The sequence below is a fragment of the Vigna unguiculata genome, chromosome 3, assembly GCF_037176805.1.
Source record: "Vigna unguiculata cultivar grain cowpea cultivar isolate G323 ecotype 2 chromosome 3, ASM3717680v1, whole genome shotgun sequence".
Classification (NCBI taxonomy): domain Eukaryota; kingdom Viridiplantae; phylum Streptophyta; class Magnoliopsida; order Fabales; family Fabaceae; genus Vigna; species Vigna unguiculata.
The window spans coordinates 3188884-3209153 of NC_140794.1; the positions used below are offsets into that span (position 1 = coordinate 3188884).

At 30.4% G+C, this 20270-nt stretch overlaps 2 protein-coding genes across 2 annotated transcripts; one reads left to right on the forward strand and one right to left on the reverse strand.

Moving 5' to 3' along the window:
- Positions 1-11440: 11440 nt before the first annotated feature.
- Positions 11441-14094, forward strand: ACS6 (1-aminocyclopropane-1-carboxylic acid (acc) synthase 6). The gene is made up of 4 exons (XM_028063670.2): positions 11441-11859; positions 11969-12100; positions 12222-12382; positions 12731-14094. Exons 1-4 carry the CDS (start codon positions 11689-11691, stop codon positions 13719-13721), a joined length of 1455 nt encoding a protein of 484 aa, XP_027919471.1. The 5' UTR covers positions 11441-11688; the 3' UTR covers positions 13722-14094.
- A 3397-nt stretch (positions 14095-17491) lies between these two features.
- Positions 17492-19175, reverse strand: LOC114176366 (heavy metal-associated isoprenylated plant protein 39-like). The gene is made up of 3 exons (XM_028061397.2): positions 19029-19175; positions 18449-18524; positions 17492-18037 (listed from the first exon to the last, which is right to left on the reverse strand). The coding sequence occupies exons 1-3, from the start codon at positions 19032-19034 to the stop codon at positions 17703-17705; spliced, it is 417 nt and encodes a 138-aa protein (XP_027917198.1). The 5' UTR covers positions 19035-19175; the 3' UTR covers positions 17492-17702.
- Positions 19176-20270: the final 1095 nt, after the last annotated feature.

Below are 20270 nucleotides of genomic sequence, written 5' to 3' on the forward strand. Positions count from 1 at the left end.
TCTTACTGTATCTTTTGGTACTTTTTATGTTTTTTAAATTATATATATACACACATTTGAATAAGTTATTTTTAATTAGATTAATTTATTGAATAAGGATTGATCAAATTTATTTTTTATTTATTTTTTAGAAATTTAATTTTTCATTTCTTAATTTAAACTATTATTTTATTAAACTTCCTTTTTTATCTTTCTTTGTGTATAATATTTACATGACAGACAATATGTATTGAAACATTTGTTACTTTAATTTTTAATGCTAAATTATTTTACTGTGAAATGTATAAAAAATTTAAAAAGAAGTCTCACAAGTATTTAAAATAGTATGATAATTAATTTATCTATACCTATATATGAAGGATTTATTTTTTGGTGTCCACATTTTTTTCAATTTTATTCTTTAAATATTTTTTAAAATTTAAATAATTACTTTATCATAAATGTATTTAAATTTAATTATTTTTTTACTTGACGTCTTTTAAAACTTAATATTATTTTAAATATAAAAGTACATTCAGAATAAATAAAAAAATTACAATAAACTCATAAAAATTATTTATATTTAATTTTGTTATTTTTCATTATAAAAAAAAAGTGAACTTTCATTGGTTTATATAATTGAAATAGGTAATAATGATTAAAATCAAATTAAAAATAATAAATAAATGTATTAAAATATAAGAGATAATAATAATTGAAAATGAAAAAGATAAAGCTAAACAAATTTAACAAAAATCTCTTACAATAGGTTACTTTTAAAATACTTACTAATAGATAAACTAGGTTATTAATCTTAGAAAACAAACTCTAAATTGTAAGCCTTTTTTTCAGTAATATAGAGTTTGGGCCTGGCCTTTTCGGAGGCCCAAGGCCCTGCCCTACAGAAGGACCCCATACCCTACCTTATTCCCTCATTCTGGCTCTTGTCCCCTACACAGAAGCAGGTCCCCCTCCATCCCACAACTCAACCAGAAGTCCTCTGCTAGGGCACAGTGGATCTCCCTCACCTGACTAGCTAAGTTCGTTTTGGCCTTCAAGTAAGTAAAAATCTGGGAAACTTTCATGGTCTTTCCTTTTCTTCCGCTGTTGGGCACATGAGTTTGGTTGGGATCTAACTCCGTACCCTTGTTTGGTCCTGGCTTCGTGTTTGCAGCTCATTTTTGTATTTTCTGAAGCTGTGGGGTTCCGTGGTGTGAACCCGTTGTGTTTGCTAGCGCTTAAAGAGGTAAGGGAAGCTAGATTCATCGGTTTTAAGTTATTCTTGGCTGTTTTTGGTCGTTGTCTGTTTGTATGCGTGCATAGTGTGCTTTTGTTGGATGAAATGGAGTTGCATGTGTGTTTGGGAGTGGATCTGGGCGGTCTCCGCCATTGCATGTGGGTGGACAGTGATGAACTCTGCTAATTTCGCCCAAGCGAGCTCGTCTCGCCTAGGCGAGAGTACCAGAGTGCTCCCTGCCACGAGAACTCGCCTAGGCGGCCCTTTCCCGTTTTGAGCGACGCACGGTCTCGCTCAGGCGAGAAGGCCTCGCCTGAGCGAGATCTCATGAAGCCTCCACTGTCGCGCGTCTCGCCTGGGCGAGAATTCGTTGTTTTCTGTGAGGACAGCATCTCGCCTGAGCGAGAATGCGTGAAGACCCCTTTATCTTATCTCGCTTGGGCGAGAATCCGCTGCATCAGGAAGGTCAGCGTCTCGCCTGAGCGAGTGTGCGAGTGCGTGTTATGTTTCCTTGGCTGTTAAATGATTTATTGCATGCATTGTTTTGATTATTCCTCTTAAATATGATATGAGTGAATATGCTTGGGTGTTTGGATTTTATGAACGAAATTGGCATGCTTGGTATGGGATTCATCATGGGTTGTGGTTTCGTGATGCTTTAACATGAAAATTGGATGAATGACCAAAAAGAGGTGGGAATTGTATGAGAAACATGATTGTGATGATGAGATAGGCGTAATTCCATGAGTCCCATGGGGAGACTTTATGGTGGCGTGTAGTGTATATATTAAGATAAGGATTCAAGTAAGGATCGCATCCCGAAACTCAAAAAGGGTCAGTGAGTCTCAGGTAGAGAAATCTGACCCAAGTGGTGAGAGTAGCGGGAGGCCCTAGTCTTTGGCAGGATAATGGCCTTAGACGCTTAAAGGCTAACCTCGTGAGTGGTAGGGTGAAACCCATTGGCAATGGCTCTGCAGAGCAGTAGAGGCCACCACGAGTGCAGGCATCCAGTGAATCCGATCTTAATATATGTATCCGGATAATTGAGTCATAGTGTCTTGTTTGTCTGTCATAACATGAATTATGTACCTCTGTGTTGTATGTCTGGGAATGTTATGCATTTATTCCTTTATACCATGATAAGTATTATATTGCATTAGCTTACCCTTGCATGTTGTGTTTGTTTTCTGTTATGTTTCCTCTTTTGCGATGATCACCTTCTGGTGGGAGCAGATGGGAGGGAGGTTCGTGATGGATCTGGGAGACGCAGCGGTGCGGCCTAGACTTCCCTGTTTGGAGGTCTTAGGGATAGTTTCAGGGCCAGGAGGCCTTTTGTATCAGTTGCCAGTGGCAACTCCTTTTGCAAAACTGTTGGATTCTGTTAGTTTCCTTTTAGTTATGGCATGGTTGTATGTCCATGTTTTCTTCTAAGTACTCCTTTGGATGACTGTAATAGTCACTTTCCGTACGTTTCATGTTTAGTTGATTGGCTCTCGTTATCAGAATTTTATGACGCTTTATTTGGTAGATTAATCTATTAAAATGGGACGTTACATAAATAATTAACATTATTTCTAAATATTATTCATGATGATTATGAACTTAATAAATATTTTTAAATATAAGTTTAAATAGGATTTTAATCCTTCAAATTTGGATCACTTTTTCTTTTATCCTTCTAAATTTCTATATAAAATGTTTAGTCCCTATTTTTTTTTTAAATGTGTTTTTGTTACACTTGATGCTGACATACATGGTTATCATCAATATTCACGTCAATAATCCATGTTAAGAATAAAACGTTCAATTAAAATAATAACGTGAAATTTATTTTTCATTTTTTCTATAAAATATGTTTTTAGTTCCAAAAATGTTAAGTCAATTATAATTTAATCCCTTGTTTTTTTAAAAAAGAAAAAGAAAATTGCTTCCACAAATTTAAAACTTATTTTTTAGTTCTTCAAATTGAAAAAATATCAATCCAAAAAAAAATAAGTCTAAAAATGATTTTTTCATTCTCCTTGAATTAATACATTATTTTTAATCCTCCAATTTATTAATAATTCATTGATAGTTGTAGATTAATGTGAAAAAAAGAAGAAGATAAATTTCAATTGAACAAATAGATAATATAAATTCATAATGGGATTTTTAGTCATAATTAATTAATGTATTTCAATATCGAAATAAAAAGTTAAGTAACAAAATTTCATTCATTTAATGTGATAAATAACAAGAAACTACATTTTGTGGTTGTATTAACTGTCACTTAAATACAAGAAAAGATATTGAATGACCAAAAATAAGTAAAAAAATATTATAATAATTAGACCTAAAAAATCGAATATATACGAGTTTAGTCTAAGATTTTGCCAAAACCTTCAACAATCTCCTCATAGCAAAAAAAATATTAAAAAAGAAAAGAAAAGAAGATGAAGAAGAATGAGGAGATCGAAGAAACAAGAGAAATAAGAGGAAGGAGAAGGCAAAAAAAGAGAAGAAGAGATTTGGTACTAAAACAATAAAATTACGTTTTTTTGATTTTGAAATATACATAAATTTACGTGTATTATAAATGCAATAGTAAATTTACGTATGTTATAAATATAATATAAATAAACAAACCTAAAATAACACACGTAACAAGATTTATTGTGTTAATGGAATATTTGATAAAAAAAAAAAATGTTTTCGTTACGAATGATTAATACTTTTGGCATTGGACTTTTTTTTTAGCTTTTTGCTACAACAACCATATTACAAATAAAACTGAATGCGCCATTTATATTATATATGTAAAGCTAGAAGTTAGAAATGTTTGATTCAACTAGAAAAAAAAAATTGATCTAAATTTTAATTTAAAATTAAAAATTGTTAATTGCAACTCTAATAAAATTGATATTAAGTCTTATTATGTAAATTGGATGAGCATTAGTAAATATTATGTATAAGTGTTATTATTTAAATTGTATATAAATGATAATAATAGTGATCAAAAGTGGAAAGATTAGAGATTGAACCCTGCAGTGTTTGACCGAAAGGGTGTTTGAAATCGAAAAAACATGTGTTGAGATATGAGGTTAGGCAATTTGACAATTGGTAAAAGTTAGCTCAGAAATTTGGAAAACCAAAGCTTCACCAAATATCTCATCTTAGATCATTTTTCTCAGAGTCGTACCTCTCTTGCCACCTCCATCCATTAATACTAACAAATAATAAATAATAATAATAAACCCCAACCAAGCATTCTTATGCTTATTTAAAAACAACGGCAACCAGAACCAATGTTTCTTTCAGGTTTATAGAAATAATGTACATTTTTAATATTTAAATAATGGATTTTTTCTGGAATAATTAATAAAGTATTTTGAGAATTATATTGAAATAGTGACAAACAGCTGGAGCCAGACCCTTTGATTTGTATGAAAAGAAAGGAGAAAAATGATGACGTGTAAGATATGTTTTGATAATCCTATTATGTTAATATATAATAAATACTTAAATGGGTGCAGTCAAAAGGGTTTATGGTTTTAGAGTCGTGCAAGATATGATATTATAGAAGTGGAAGATCATCCGCAATTGTCACCTATTTAAAACTGCATTATAGGTTTCGCCACCTTATAATAACTATCTAATCCGTGTAATGCACGCCTGCATTCATCAAAATATATAATCAATCATAAAACTTTAATCCAATTCTTCAATTTCTATTTTAATAATATTAAATATTCAGATAATTCAATGATTTAATTTATAAAAAAAAAACGCTAACATTTTAATGATCATATAATAAACATTTCTAAGGTTAATGAAAGATGATTAATAAAACTATGAGGAGTAATATCTGTTTAAGAAAAAAAATTGTATTGATTTGAATTTGAAAGCTCGTGATACATGTCTCAATATTAAAAATGAAGTCTCACATTTTTTCATAGGGGTGATGCACTGGTAACAGTACATCTCACCTGTTCGTATACACACAAGTGTTATTATGGAGATATTCATTGTATGTATAAATATTTTTCGTTAAAATATACAAATTTAAATGAAACAAAAACGAAACAAAACAAACTGTAGGTAGTCATGGCAACTTATTATTTCTCTCCCTTGTTAATAAATGAGTGATAATTAAACTATTAATTAATTTTCAATTCGTTAAAGTTTAACGAATTGAAAATAATTTTTTCAATTCGAAAAAACCTATGTGAAACTATGAATAATCATCTTAAATAATTTTTTTCATTATTTTCAAGCTTTGAAAATTGTCAAGGTTAACTTGAACTATAAGGTTTAAAAATAGCTCCCGTTAGATAAAATAATAATTTTAATATAATTTATATGAAGTATCAAAAATCATTGCCCTATTACTATTATCATAATTAAAGAAAAGGAATCAAGTACCCAAGTACTTTATTTATTTTAATTTTAAAACGCATGTTCAAAAATATTGGATTCAATTGAACGAGCCAATGAACTGAATTACCTATTGCTAAAGTTATAAGTTTATTGATATATTCAGAATATTTAATTATCGGTATGCTATAATCTTAATAAAATATTTATGATAGAATTTATTTCTAAAAACATTTTTGTTTTAAAATATAATTATAATTATTATAATTTTTTCAGTTTATATAACATGAATATGAAATTTAAGACTTCAAGAATAATTTATTTGTATCAGAATTATAAATGAAATTAGAATTTTAAACTGTAATTACGATCCATCATCTAATTGTGTCTTAACAGTAAAAAGAATATACAGTTAATTTCTAACAACTGAAAATTAGGATTCATTTTTTTTTTTGAATTTTTAGTGGATATATATTTTTATTTTTAGTCTTTCCACTATTTTACTCTATTATTATTAGAGATCTCATATTAGAAACAAGACAAATTCACGTTATGTGAATTTCAATTTACAAACTGATTTTTGTAAAGAAAAATTAGATTTAAAATTTGTATTGAAAGAAAACTTTGAAATTTGTAAAAGTAATTCGTAACATGATATAAGATCAACAAGTGATTTACATAATTCAATATTTCCTGACCCGTATACTTTTCTACTTTGTTCATGTTTCAACCCTAGAAATTCAAATATTGAAAGGTTCAAAAAGCCTGTTCAGCTTGTATTAAAGTATCGATACATGTTCATACAGACTTATTATTTTTTGTTTTGTTGTAGCATTTATGGTAAACGCGGTTATTTGGAGACCCATGCATGGAACCGACCTTTCTGAAAATACATAAGTATCACGTCTATCACATTTACCATGTAAAACAACGTTTATGCTGCATCACATTTATCACACTGCTTTGAAACTCATTGGCGATATATATGATTCAAAGCATTTGACAAAAAGTGTTTTTTATTTTTTATTTTTTTATGTTTTTCTTTTTGTCAGAGTGGATTTATACTTCTTTACATTCCGATTGTGAAATAGAATTGGGGTGTACAGTGTACTGTTCTTTTTTTGCTAGCTAAACATCACACACGTCTTCAGAATATTCCAGATATATATATATATACAGAATCAGACGACACTCTGTGTATGCGAAGGGATACATCTACTTTAATAATAGAGAAATAATAATTGTAGGAGATTGGTACGACAATGATATGTTTTTATATACTTGAGATTATTTTGGTCTGTTGTTAGAAGTTTCAGGAATCATGAATTTGATATTACGTATTAAAAAATGAAAAGTTGAATCATGCCTTTATCTAGAAGCTGGGAACAGAACCAAAAAATAGCCAGTTGAACAACTCCAGTGTTTGTATGCGTATTAATTTCTCGTTTCCTACAATAATCCTTGGTTCATCTTTATTGAAAACAAAAACAAAAAACAAGTTATTTTGAAAGGTGGTGAATCCCGACACCTGGATTGCCGACAAGAACACCACATGCGTGGTGTCGAAGAACAATGAATGATTTTGAGGTTGAAGGTCCCGTGCGAGTTTTGCATATATTTAGGTTATGTGTAGAACACGGATAGAGTGAGTTCCGCGTATATAGGGTGGGTGGTTGGGTGGCTGAGTAGCGAGTGAATCAGGTCACACTCTCCTTTCATGCCACCTAAGGGATTTAATGGTGATGTACCTGTTCTTCGCTAACTAAGGCCCCACTTACTTTATACTCTTGCTATCTCACTACTCGTCACGCTACAACTTTTGTAAGTACAACTTAACACATACATATAATTTGTTATCTATATACGTGTGATATTAATGTACATAATTAAAACGAGATCATATGTTGGGTATGTTCGGTGTTCTTATAGGAAATTAATTATTGCAACCTTTTTATAGTAAAAAAGGTGGTTTGTCTAAGATTTCAAGTATTAATTTCAATAAGTGATTGCCTAAGTTAGAGAAAAGGAGAAAAGATTCATTTATTTAAAAAAAAATTGACACTTAAATAAGTAATAATAAAAAAAAATATCACCAATGGATGTCAAAAATATTTTCCCTAATAGGGATTGTAAAAAGAAATTTATATGGAGAAATCTATAGGCTTTGTTGCTTAGGCGAGTCTTTTGAATTGGTATGTTATTTCTACAAATCTTTATATGGCTTCATACAGTCTTGTAGGACTTGTTTTTACAAATTTAATATCATTGTTCAACAATTTGCTATAACTTGCAGTAAGGTAAATCATTCAATATTTTATTGTCACTTGAATGTTGAGTGTATCTATCTAATAGTATATGTAGGTAATATTGTGCCTACATGCAATGATTACTAAGGTTTGTTATAGGTAAAGTAACACCTTTGTTTTACCACTTTCAAACCAAAGACCCTAGCATACTCAAATATTTCTTAAGGTGAGGTAACACAATCCAATAATATAATTATTATTTTTCAAAGAAAGTATGCATTAAATATTTAAGAAGAAAATAGGCTAATGAATTTAAAGTCTGTTGACACACTCATGGACCTCCTCATGCCAAACTCAAACCTAATTAGAGGAGTTACTCACATATCTTGAGATATGCAAAATATTAGTTAAAATATTCTGATGTCTTACAATTATTGGTCCTAACATTTCTTTTGCAGACAATGTATAGTGAGTTAATTTCTTAATTCTTCGTGTGCATATAATTGGAATGCTATGATTCATATATTGAAGTATATTAAAGTTTCTCCAAGAAAAGGTTTGATATATGGGCAAAATCTTCACACTAAAGTTGTGTGTTATTCATTGATTAGGCATGATCTCCTTTTGATAGGAGATTTACATATAGATATTGTGTCTGGTGAAGGATAATTTGATTTCTTGAAAGATTAAGAAACAAAATATTATAATATAATATAGTGTAAAAGCAAAGTATACAATTGTGACTTTAGCTATTTGTGAGTTTATTTGTCTAACAATTATTTCAAGAATTGAAATTCGGAAACGTCACTTAAATGACATTTATATGTGACAATCAAGCTACTTTTCATATAAACAAATATATTGAGATTGATTATCATTTTATTAAAAAAAATGGTATATAGAAATGTCAAGAGTGAATTTGTTAATTTTAATGTTCAACCAATACATATATTTATTAAGTAGAGTGATATTTTGACAGCCAAAAAGTTTTTATATCAATTAGACACTACACTTCACTCTCTTTTTTCTTTATAAATACAAAAATTTACTTTTTTTAAGACCGCATTACCCCAAAATGAGTTATCAATTGGTTTTTTTTTTGGCAAACAATTTTTTTTTCTTTTATTAAATCGCAAAAAAACTCTATAATTAATTAATTGGTTAAAATACCTTTTTGGTCCCAATTTTTGTCAAGTTTTTTCAAATAAGTCCTAATTTTGGTTTTGTGTTCAAATAGGTCCTAATTTTTGTCAATTTTGTTCAATTGAGTCCTTTTTTGCTAACACCGTTTAAATCATTAACGGCCATGAACAGTGACTGCCACGTGTCACTTCGTGGTTTTTTTTGAATTTTATTTATTTATTTTAATTTTTTTTAATTTTTTTAAATTTTGTTAATTTTTTTAAATATACACGTGTCAACTTAGGAGTGTGCCACGTGTCACTTCGTGGTTTTTTTGAATTTTTTTTGAATTTTTTTTTAAAAAAAATTAAATGTTTTTTAATTTTTTTTAAAATGTCCACATGTCAATCCAGTAGCGTGTCACATGTCAAAGTCAATATTCTAAATTCAATTTGGTCCCTATATTTGTTATTTTTGTTCAATTAGGTCCCAATTTTTGTTAACATTAACCAATTTGGTCCCTCTCCAAATTAAAACCAAATTTAATTTTTATATTAAAATTCATACTTTTTATTAAATATCTTTATATAATATATTAAAATTCACATCATTATAACTTTGATATAAAAATTAAATTTGGTCACATCTTCTATAGGGACCAAATTGGTTAATCTTAACAAAAATTAGGACCTAATTAAACAAAAATAACAAATATAGGGACTAAATTGAATATAGAATATTGACTTTGACACGTGGCACACTACTAGATTGACACGTGGACATTTAAAAAATAATTCAAAAGAATTCAAAAAAAATTCAAAAAAATAAAATAAAAAATTCAAAAAAACCACAAAGTGACACGTGGCACACTCCTGGGTTGACACATGTACATTTAAAAAAATTTTAAAAAAATTTAAAAAAAATTAAAAATTAAAAATAAAAATAAAAAAAATTCAAAAAAACCACGAGATGACACGTGGCAGTCACTGTTCATGGCCGTTAATGATTTAAACAGTGTTAGCAAAAAAGGACCCAATTGAACATAATTGACGAAAATTGGGACCTATTTGAACAGAAAATCAAAATTAGGACTTATTTGAAAAAACTTAACGAAAATTAGGACCAAAAAGGTATTTTAACCTTAATTAATTATATTCGTAATAAATTTGATTAGATGACAACCCAAAGGAAGAGTTGGATATGTATGCACATGAGTTATTGAAATTATGTTTGATAGTAGAAAATGAAAGGTATAAATACACATTTGGTACCTAAACTTTTTCGGAAAGTTCAATTTGGTACCCGAACTTTAGAAATGTTCAATTTGGTACCCCAATTTTTTAAAGAAATTCAATTTGGTCCTCTCCGTTAAGTTGGAGTTAACACCGTGTCCGTACAGGACACGTGTCAAGCCATGAAATTTTTATTTTTTAAAATTTTTTTTTTCAAAAAAATTAATTTTTTTCAAAAAATTTTAAAATTGCCACGTGTCAGTTTATCATCGTGCCACGTGACAGCTTACAATCATGACACGTGACAGTTTAATAGTTGTTTTCAATTTAGTACCCCAATTTAAATTTTTGGTTCAATTTAGTACCCCAATTTTTTAAAATCATCCAATTTCGTCATCTTCCATTTGAGACCAAATTAGTAAATAAGCTTAATTACAACCTATATATACATGTTACAATAACTTTTTTTAATATATACATCAAATCATTTCACCTAAATACTTAAATTATTTTATTTTTTACATTTTAATCTTTGTAATTTTTTATACATGAAATTTTTTACACTTGTAAAAAATAAAATAATTTGAATATTTAGGTGTAGTGATTTGATGTATAAATTCAAAACAATTATTTTAACATGTTTATATAAGTTATAGTTAAGCTTATTTACTAATTTGGTCTCAAATATGAAAGGACGAAATTGAATCATTTTTAAAAATTTGGGTACTAAATTGAACCAAAAATTTAAATTAAGGTACTAAATTGAAAACAACTATTACACTGCCACATGTCATGATTGTAAGCTGCCACGTGGCACGATGATAAACTGACACGTGACAGTTTTTAAATTTTTTGAAAAAAAATTAATTTTTTTGAAAAAAAAAATTTTAAAAATAAAAATTTCATGGCTTGACACGTGTCCTGTACGGACACGGTGTTAACTCCAACTTAACATTGAATCTCTTTAGAAAATTGGGGTACCAAATTGAATATTTCTAAAGTTCGGATACCAAATTGAACTTTTCAAAAAAGTTTGTGTACCAAATGTGTATTTATACCAAAACGAAAATGTAGAAAGTAGAGTATACACGTGTAAGAAATAAGAAAGTGTGGGAACTTAATTTGGACTTGAATACTAACGGAAAGTGTTGCTGGTTTCCACTGAGTTGACAAAATTTATTACAAGTGGCAGCTAGCTAGGTCTCACAAAGCATTACTAATTAATAGTGGGTCTCTCTGCATACCAACTCTGCCTAATTTTCAAACCCTCACACCTTCTCTCCTTCCTCTGAACCTTCATCCATCTGAACCACTGTCTCTCAAAGTCAAGCTTCATTCTACAATAAATACACCCTCTCTCTTCCTTCTCTTCTTCATTGCAACACATTTCCTTTGTAAAAATTATTCACACCATTTTCCTAACTTCATTTCAACATCCTCTCTCCCACTTACTTGGATTTCATCAATTCACACACTTTTTTACACTCCACACTCTAATCACAACATAAACATACACCATATGGGTTTCATGGCCATGGAACAAACTCACTTGTTGTCCAAGATGGCTATCAGTGATGGACATGGTGAATCATCCCCATACTTTGATGGATGGAAGGCTTATGATGAAAACCCCTTTCACCCCACTGATAATCCTAACGGGGTTATCCAAATGGGTCTCGCTGAGAATCAGGTATAAACCGTGTAAAACTTCACTCCAATGTCATGCAATTGCATGAATTGGGAGGAATATGGTTCATCTACGTATCTGCTGCTAATTTAGTTATCTTCAATTTTTGCAGCTTACTTCTGATTTGGTTGAAGATTGGATTCTGAACAACCCTGAGGCCTCCATTTGCACTCCAGAAGGAATAAATGATTTCAGGGCCATAGCTAACTTTCAGGATTATCATGGTCTTCCCGAGTTCAGAAATGTGAGTTACAACATAAAGTGAAATTTGATCACAAACGCTCTCTTTATGCCATAAGTTGAGTTTCACTATTGATAACATTTGATGCAATCAAAAGCTAAACGTGAATTGCGAACTTGCACAGGCTGTGGCTAATTTTATGGCTAGAACAAGGGGAAACAGAATCACCTTTGACCCTGACCGTATTGTCATGAGCGGTGGAGCCACTGGTGCACACGAAGTTACTGCCTTTTGTTTGGCAAATCCCGGTGAAGCATTCCTAGTGCCCATTCCCTATTACCCAGGGTAATATATTCAATTCAGTTTCTAGTTCTTTCTTAATTTTTTTTTTCATTATTTTTCGGGCATTAATTTAGAAGAAGATGATGATAATGAGTGGAAGTAGTCAACGGTCCTATCAAATAAAAAACGAAAGCCCTTAAACTAAAGTCAAATTCAGACCACAATTGAATAGCAGTTTGATCATGAACATTGTTCGATTATTCATTGTCACGCCATCTCAGACTTTCTTTTGTCCTTCCCATTACAAGAAAAAATAAACCAAGAAAAATTATGTAATCATATGATATTAATTTTGTTGACATCTACATCTTGATGTTTGTTTCTAATAAGAATCTGAATTTCCTAATGCAGTTTTGACCGGGATTTGAGGTGGAGAACGGGAGTTCAACTTGTTCCAGTTATGTGCGACGGCTCAAATAATTTCATGCTGACAAAGGAAGCATTGGACGATGCCTATGAGAAAGCAAGAAACGATAACATCAGAGTAAAGGGTTTACTCATCACCAATCCATCAAATCCATTAGGCACGATCATGGACAGAAAGACACTGAGAACCGTGGTGAGCTTCATCAATGAGAAGCGTATCCACCTTGTGTGTGATGAAATATACGCTGCAACAGTTTTCAGCCACCCCGGTTTCATAAGCATAGCTGAGATATTAGAGGAAGAAACAGACATAGAGTGTGACCGCAACCTGGTTCACATTGTTTATAGTCTTTCAAAGGACATGGGGTTCCCTGGCTTCAGAGTTGGCATCATATACTCTTACAACGATGCTGTGGTTAATTGTGCACGCAAAATGTCAAGCTTTGGATTGGTGTCAACACAGACTCAGTATCTTTTAGCATCAATGCTGAATGATGATGAGTTTGTGGAGAGGTTTCTGGCAGAGAGTGCAAAGAGGTTGGCTCAAAGGTTCAGGGTTTTCACTGGGGGGTTGGCAAAAGTTGGCATAAAGTGTTTGCAAAGCAATGCTGGTCTATTTGTGTGGATGGATTTAAGGCAACTTCTGAAAAAGCCAACTTTGGAGTCTGAAATGGAGCTTTGGAAAGTGATCATTCATGAAGTTAAGATCAATGTTTCACCTGGCTCTTCCTTCCATTGCACTGAGCCAGGGTGGTTTAGGGTGTGCTATGCCAACATGGATGACATGGCTGTGCAAATTGCTTTGCAACGAATCCGCACCTTTGTGCTTCAAAACAAAGAGGTGGTGGTGCCTAACAAGAAACATTGTTGGCACAGTAACTTGAGGCTGAGCCTCAAAACCAGAAGATTTGATGATATCATGATGTCACCTCACTCTCCCCTACCTCAGTCACCTATGGTTAAAGCCACAAACTGAGTCGCTTAGAAGAAGTAACTCATATCTGAAGATTATTACTTGGTTCTTTGATTTGTTATTTTGGGAAGGTACATAAGCGCTGGATTTGTTCATGGAACAGCGATAACAGGAAATTCCTGATGCTGTTTTTGTGATCGGCATCACAATCTAGTGTCCTAGAAGTTGTGCTGATTCATGCACGCCCCTTCAATCTTAGGGGCATTTTTTTCTTTTTTCACTGACCAAATAACGGGTTCAAGGTGAAAAAAGTTTATAGATTCTGTAAGGTTATTGGTTTATTAAAAGAGTCCAAAAGATGTCTGTATTCTGTTACCGAAATTGTAACTTTCAATTATGAATAAATTGTTAATAAAGGTCTTCAAATTCATTTCCATTTCGTACAGAAGACTACATTTTTTCCTCCTCTTCATTTGTCAAAGTCAAAAACGAGATTTTGAATGATGCATGGCAGGTAAAAGATTACTACCTGATAAACATTTGTTGGAAGTTCCACAAATCAAAATATGATAAATAAAATAATAGGTGAGTTGTGTTCTCTTCTCGCAAAAGATGCTAACTTCAATTTCAGGAATACTTTTCTTCTTTAACATCTTAGTTATTGATTTTGAATCTTTACACTCAAATTCATATCTTAAAATCTCAAATCCGATAACAAGTTTAAAACTAATGGTTGATGATGTTGTTAAACTATTAGACAAGAAAACATTCCCAAAAGTTCATTCATATCAGAATAAATTAAGGTGTAATACGTGTAATGTCACAGAAGAGTGAAACGCATAAAATAAAGAATCTAATAACTTAAGCCCTTTACAAGAAAGGGGATTGTATTTTACTTTAGAAAGAAGAAGAAAAGTATGTCCCCTTTTTCGTTGTATTCAAGGTTATACCTTTTGATATTACAACTTTAAAATAATGGCGTAGGTAGCTCCTTTGATCAACTACTGCAGAGTACACAACAATCAGACAACACATGTATACTTAGAAACAGTCAATTTTGATCAAATCAGATAACATTATTGTCTTACAAATAGCAAAAACTCATTGGATAAGATTTGGTGCTGCAATTAAGAATGTTTTTCTTAAGAAACCCAAGATTAGTTAGATATTGGTTCAATGGCATACAGAATGACATCAATTGTATACTTGGTGCGGATTTATTAAATATGTAAAAAAAGTTATTTTTGCTCCTAAACTTATATATTTATTTTCCTTAATTTATTTTTTATTTTTATTTAAAAAGATTGTTGAATTAAAACTCAAATAATTTTGAATTATTTCTGTGATCCTTAAAAAAACCGTGGTAAAATGCTAGATGTTACGAGAGGGGTGACCTAAGCTATTCTGCATTTAAATGGCTGATTATTATTATAATATGGATGACACATTTAAAAAAGGATCACATCACTGATGACTGTGTCATCTCAATAATAAAGAGGCTTTACCTACAACAGTTTAAGTATCTTTAACGTAATTAGGGGATTTATAATTCCTTTTACTTCTCGTGATTATCAAAATCTGCATCTAAATCTAACGGAATGTCTTTTTGTTGAACAATCTATACATAAATAACCCTCTTTATGTTGAATCCATTTACGTCACATTATACATTAATTAAGTTTATTACTTTAAAGACTTAATTCAATTTTAAATATTTAATTATTTTTGTCTAAGTATATGTCAAGATTACATTACCTTTACTTTGGTCGTCTAGTCCCTAACTTGCCAATAAATTTGCTCTGTAGCTTGTTAATATTCTTTAACTTGCTAATAAAAAATAATTAGCCGATATGTTGGAGATGGATAAATGAAAATATCACTCACGTCATCACAACAAAATTAATTTAATAAAATAAATTTTTTTAATGAAGTTAAATATAATTTTGGTCCTTCAAGTTTAAATATATTAAATTTTTTAATAAAGTTAAATATATTTTTAAAGTGAACTCGCTCCCTATGTTGGTTAAGACACTAAATTATATTACTCAAGCTCTTACCAAAAGAACATAAAGATATCCATTTATTTTTGTTGATACATTATTTTATCGCAACAAGTACTTCAAGTAATTCTTGGTGGACTGCCAAAAGTTGGACAAACTATAATCAATAATCAAGACCCAATAGTTTTTCGAGAAGCTTTGAAAGAAAAAATAAAGTAGAAAAAGATTAAAGTGGAGAAAAACAACAATAACTGATATAGGTAAAAAAAACGAAGATACAAGGGAAAAAAAGTTAGATTTAAACCCTTGAAATTGAAATTAAAGATTTACAAGGGAAAATATGCTTTTATGTTTCAGCTATATATGTTATTGACAAATAAGTTATCAGAAGATAAAATTTTTTTAAGAGATGCTCATGATTTAATATTATTATTTTAGATATTAATTTATCGTTTGAAGAGTACAAATATTAAGAGTTCGTCTTTAAATTATATATAAATAGTGTATATAATGAATTCAGATTTTCTATTAATTCTTTTGATGTTATCTTTTATTAAATATTAAAAATATATTGAGTTGATATTTTAAATATTTTTTAATATATTTTAAAATATCAAAATTAGTGATAATCAAAGACTTAATAAATATATAACAAAATTCGATAGAGAATCAAATTCGTATACAATACGAGCAAAAATATAACACTATTTTTTTTATTTCTTTACCTTTCTATTTCTATATTTGATTGTCTTATGGTTTGTCTTGATCATAGATTTATAATGATTCTACATGTCATAGGTGGTTGTTTGTCAACATCAAGAATTTAAAACCGACCAACAAATTAGAACAAAGTTTTTCATCATTTGGAATTATGCATTGGAGCCGACAATAAGGCAATACAGTACAATGCCTCAATAATTTTAACATACCTCCTAATACACAGCAAGAGTCACTACCTTCAGAACCTACTTCATGCTCAAATTATTATGTTTAAGCCTACTTTTACACATACAATTTTTATTATTTTAGGATTTTTCATTGGAATTTATTAACAACTCATTCTCATTCTTCCTTATTGTTTGCTCTGTTTTCATAAACATTTTTAAAATTTTTATTGCCAGTTGTTAATTTTCTAGGCTTAACATTTTTTTTTCCATTAAGACGTTTTGAGAAAAATATAAATATTATATCCAATTAAAAACGTTTTTGAAGTAACCTTGGGTTGTTGTGACAACCCTACCTTAAACTTCTTAATCAAGGAGACACGCTTTCAACCGCAAGCTAACTCTGGATATTAATTTGGCCACTGGTTTTGGCCCCAAAACCAAAACCACAGTCACTATTTTAATCTTTTCTGAATATATATATATATATATATATATATATATATATATATATATATATATATATAAAACCTTAACATCGTCATCACATCTTGATCAAGATAATAAAAGACCGTGTTCCATAATTCAATCTTATCCCAAACAACTTTTCAAAATGTTACGGTCACCCAAAATGTATACATCAAGTAGAGTCCAATTTCTCTCATAAAATACGTTACAAAGTCTTTCGAAGAAAAATGACCGAAAAAGAAACACAAGTTTTGATAACACAGCACAAATAAGATAAGAATCAAATTTAGATATAAAAAAATAACATTATTTTCAACTTAAATCTTCAAAATAATAAATTTATGATTCATATATAATAGTCAATTTTTTTTCAATTTTACTCGGTAAAAAACTTCGACTATACTCAGATTTTCGATAAGAACAAAATTCCAGTAGACACAATTTTCTAAATTGGTATCAAATAACACAGTAATGATCAATATTCCCACAATTCACACATCAATTGATTTATTCATTCAAAACCTCCATAGCCTGTTTTGGTACATCGTAATCCTCTCAATCAATACTCCCAAAATATAATTTACACGAAGGTTTCACGAGGTTGGGTCATCTATGGTGGCATGGGATTCACCAATAAACATGAGTTGTGGTTTTTTGATGGTGTGAAAGATGAAAAAAGATGAGAGTGTGAGTCAAGAAATAGCACAAGCATTAGGGTTTTCTTCAGCACTCTGAACATAATAATATGTGGTCATGTGAGGATTGTATGCTTTGTAGAGCTTGACAAGTTCCTCAATTTGCTGATTTGGATCTTTCTTCTTCTCATCATCTTTCTTCTTGTTGTCATCTTTTTTCCCATCGTCTTTCTTCTCTTCGTCTTTCTTCTTCTCTGGCTCTTTTGCCGGCCCAACAGTTACAATTTCTGTGTGCCAAGTTTTTCTCAATTTGCTCACCACACTCACAGGGTCTATGTCACCCACTACTGTCAGTTTCTTCTCCTTCATGTCCATGGAGATCGAATCAATACCTGCATATTCAAATTATCAACAAACGTCTTATTTTTTTTAAATGTGTTGTAAATATTAAAATCTGTTTAAGGAATTGATAATTAACACATAACTTTAAGCCGTCCATTTTACTAATTAAGGTTCACTTATGTTCAGAGTGGCAAGTAGAGACAAAATAAACGTCCATTCCTGTGATTAACCCCTTTGTCCTTTTATATTGACAACATGCTTTGTTGAAAGCCATTCTCACTAATTAATGGGAAAAATTGTTCCAAATCAATATTTATATGTATTGAATGATTCCTAATGGTCCAATATCCACAGTTAGAAATTGCAGTAAATGAAAGAGAGAATTTAGATGTATTTTTCTATAATTATCAAAATTATAATTTAAATCCATAAGCTACCAAAGTAAGGTCTTAAATCAGTACCTGGCAGGCTAGAAACCGATTTCATCGCCTTCTGCTTTGCTTTCTCATCGTGCAAATCCAATTTCACCACCACTTTCTGCAGCAAAACAAAACAGCAACAACAACAACATGCAGGTTTAAGCTCGTAATAATAATCACGAAACAATAATCACCAATTAAGATTAAAACATGTTTAAGCTCTTTTCTTTTTCTGTGTTTGTATAGAAGCTAAGCTAGGAAAAGAAGAGATGTGAAATCATATTGTAACTGAAATATGGACTATGGTACTGTGATGTGTGCATACTATAATCTGCATCAACTATGATAGCGTTTAAATAATATATGTATGAAACAGATTAGAAAATGGGTATAATGATAAAAAACAGAGTGGGGGAGGGGATAGAAAATGAAAATGAAAATTAAACAAAGATAAAAGAGATATATATTGAAGAGGTCATTCTTGTTTAAAGGAAGAATGATGAGAAAGGGACACAAACTTGTGAAAGGCAAAACAAAAACATATAAGATTAGAGAGAACCAGAAGATATAACATAGGAAGTGCATGAGGAACTGAACTTTCAATAAGAATAGGAAGTCTCACCTTCATTTACAAATTGGTCTAAGTTTTGACAATGAGTGAAGAGTGTTTGAGGAAGAAAGGAAGAAGCAGAGAAATTAGCAGTGCAATTTCAGTGATGGGTTGGGGCAAGGTTTATGTGGAGGATGGACTATTTCCAATGCATCAACCCTGTTATTATATAATATAAGATCAAAACAAGTCAAACAAGTGCCTTCTTAGTTAATTGTTTTTTGGGTAAACTAACATTTTAGACCATTTTCAATCCAATAACTCCTTTAAGATTCTTAAATCAACCCTTCATGTTAACATCACTCATTTTTATTTTAAAACTTCCCAAGTATTACATACATCTCTCTAATCCAACACCTCCAAAGAAAAGTTACTACATGTTTCCACCAATAACTCCACATTCTAACATTTAATCTTTATTTAAATATTATTTTTAATAATTTGTTATTAATTTTTCGTTCAAAAACAAAGTAATTCATCAAATTGAGAATATAAAAAGTTTAAGTTTTGGAAAGAAGTGCATCGTCTAAAACTATGTTTTCACTGGTATAAATACATATTTAATCACTAAAATGTGAAAAAATAGCTAACTTTAAAAAATGATTTCATTGTGGAAATTTATTTAAAGTTTTCTAAGTTTGACAAGGATTTTATGGTTTGAAAAATGAAAACTAAATCTGTGCGTTTTGTTTTTCTATTGAATGAGAGTGTTGGGCAAGGAAGGGATGAAATTGACGCAAGATTTATGACAGCCAAACAAATGAATTTGTTTTGATTTTGTCTGTGTTTGCGTGTTGTTGAAGATTTGAAGGGTAAAAGCTTGACCAAGTCTTTCGCATTGGGAATGACCTATGCGTCACGCTGCATGTTATACACTCTCTGGACGAAGAATAGTTATGGTGCATGCTCAAATTTTAAAAAATGCTATATGTTGACAGTATTAATACGTAATAATGGATGATTTAATTAGGTAATCACTTGATTTTTTTTTCCAACAAATAATACTGGAATAAAAATCGTATTTTAAAATTTTAGAAAATACAGAATTTTACTTTTAAATTAGAATTGAATTCATTCATTTAAAAAAAAAAAACATATTTTATCCTTGGTATAACTGAGCTGTGCTTGAATTTTTTTTTGAAATAGATAAAAAAACGCGCGCTCTTTCAATAAAAAAATAAATAAACTATTAAGCTCTGTTTTTTTATCATGGCCTTCAGTTCTTTGTTGGAAGACACTAAAGGTATTAAAATC

Excerpts from the sequence above, each read along its gene's own strand:
- ACS6 (XM_028063670.2), top strand. The coding sequence starts at position 11,689 with ATGGGTTTCATGGCCATGGAACAAACTCACTTGTTGTCCAAGATGGCT. Across the intron at positions 12,101-12,221 it reads GTCTTCCCGAGTTCAGAAAT|GCTGTGGCTAATTTTATGGC; the intron begins GTGAGTTACAAC and ends GAACTTGCACAG. Across the intron at positions 12,383-12,730 it reads CCCATTCCCTATTACCCAGG|TTTTGACCGGGATTTGAGGT; the intron begins GTAATATATTCA and ends TTCCTAATGCAG.
- LOC114176366 (XM_028061397.2), bottom strand. Across the intron at positions 18,038-18,448 it reads ATCGGTTTCTAGCCTGCCAG|GTATTGATTCGATCTCCATG; the intron begins GTACTGATTTAA and ends TTGAATATGCAG.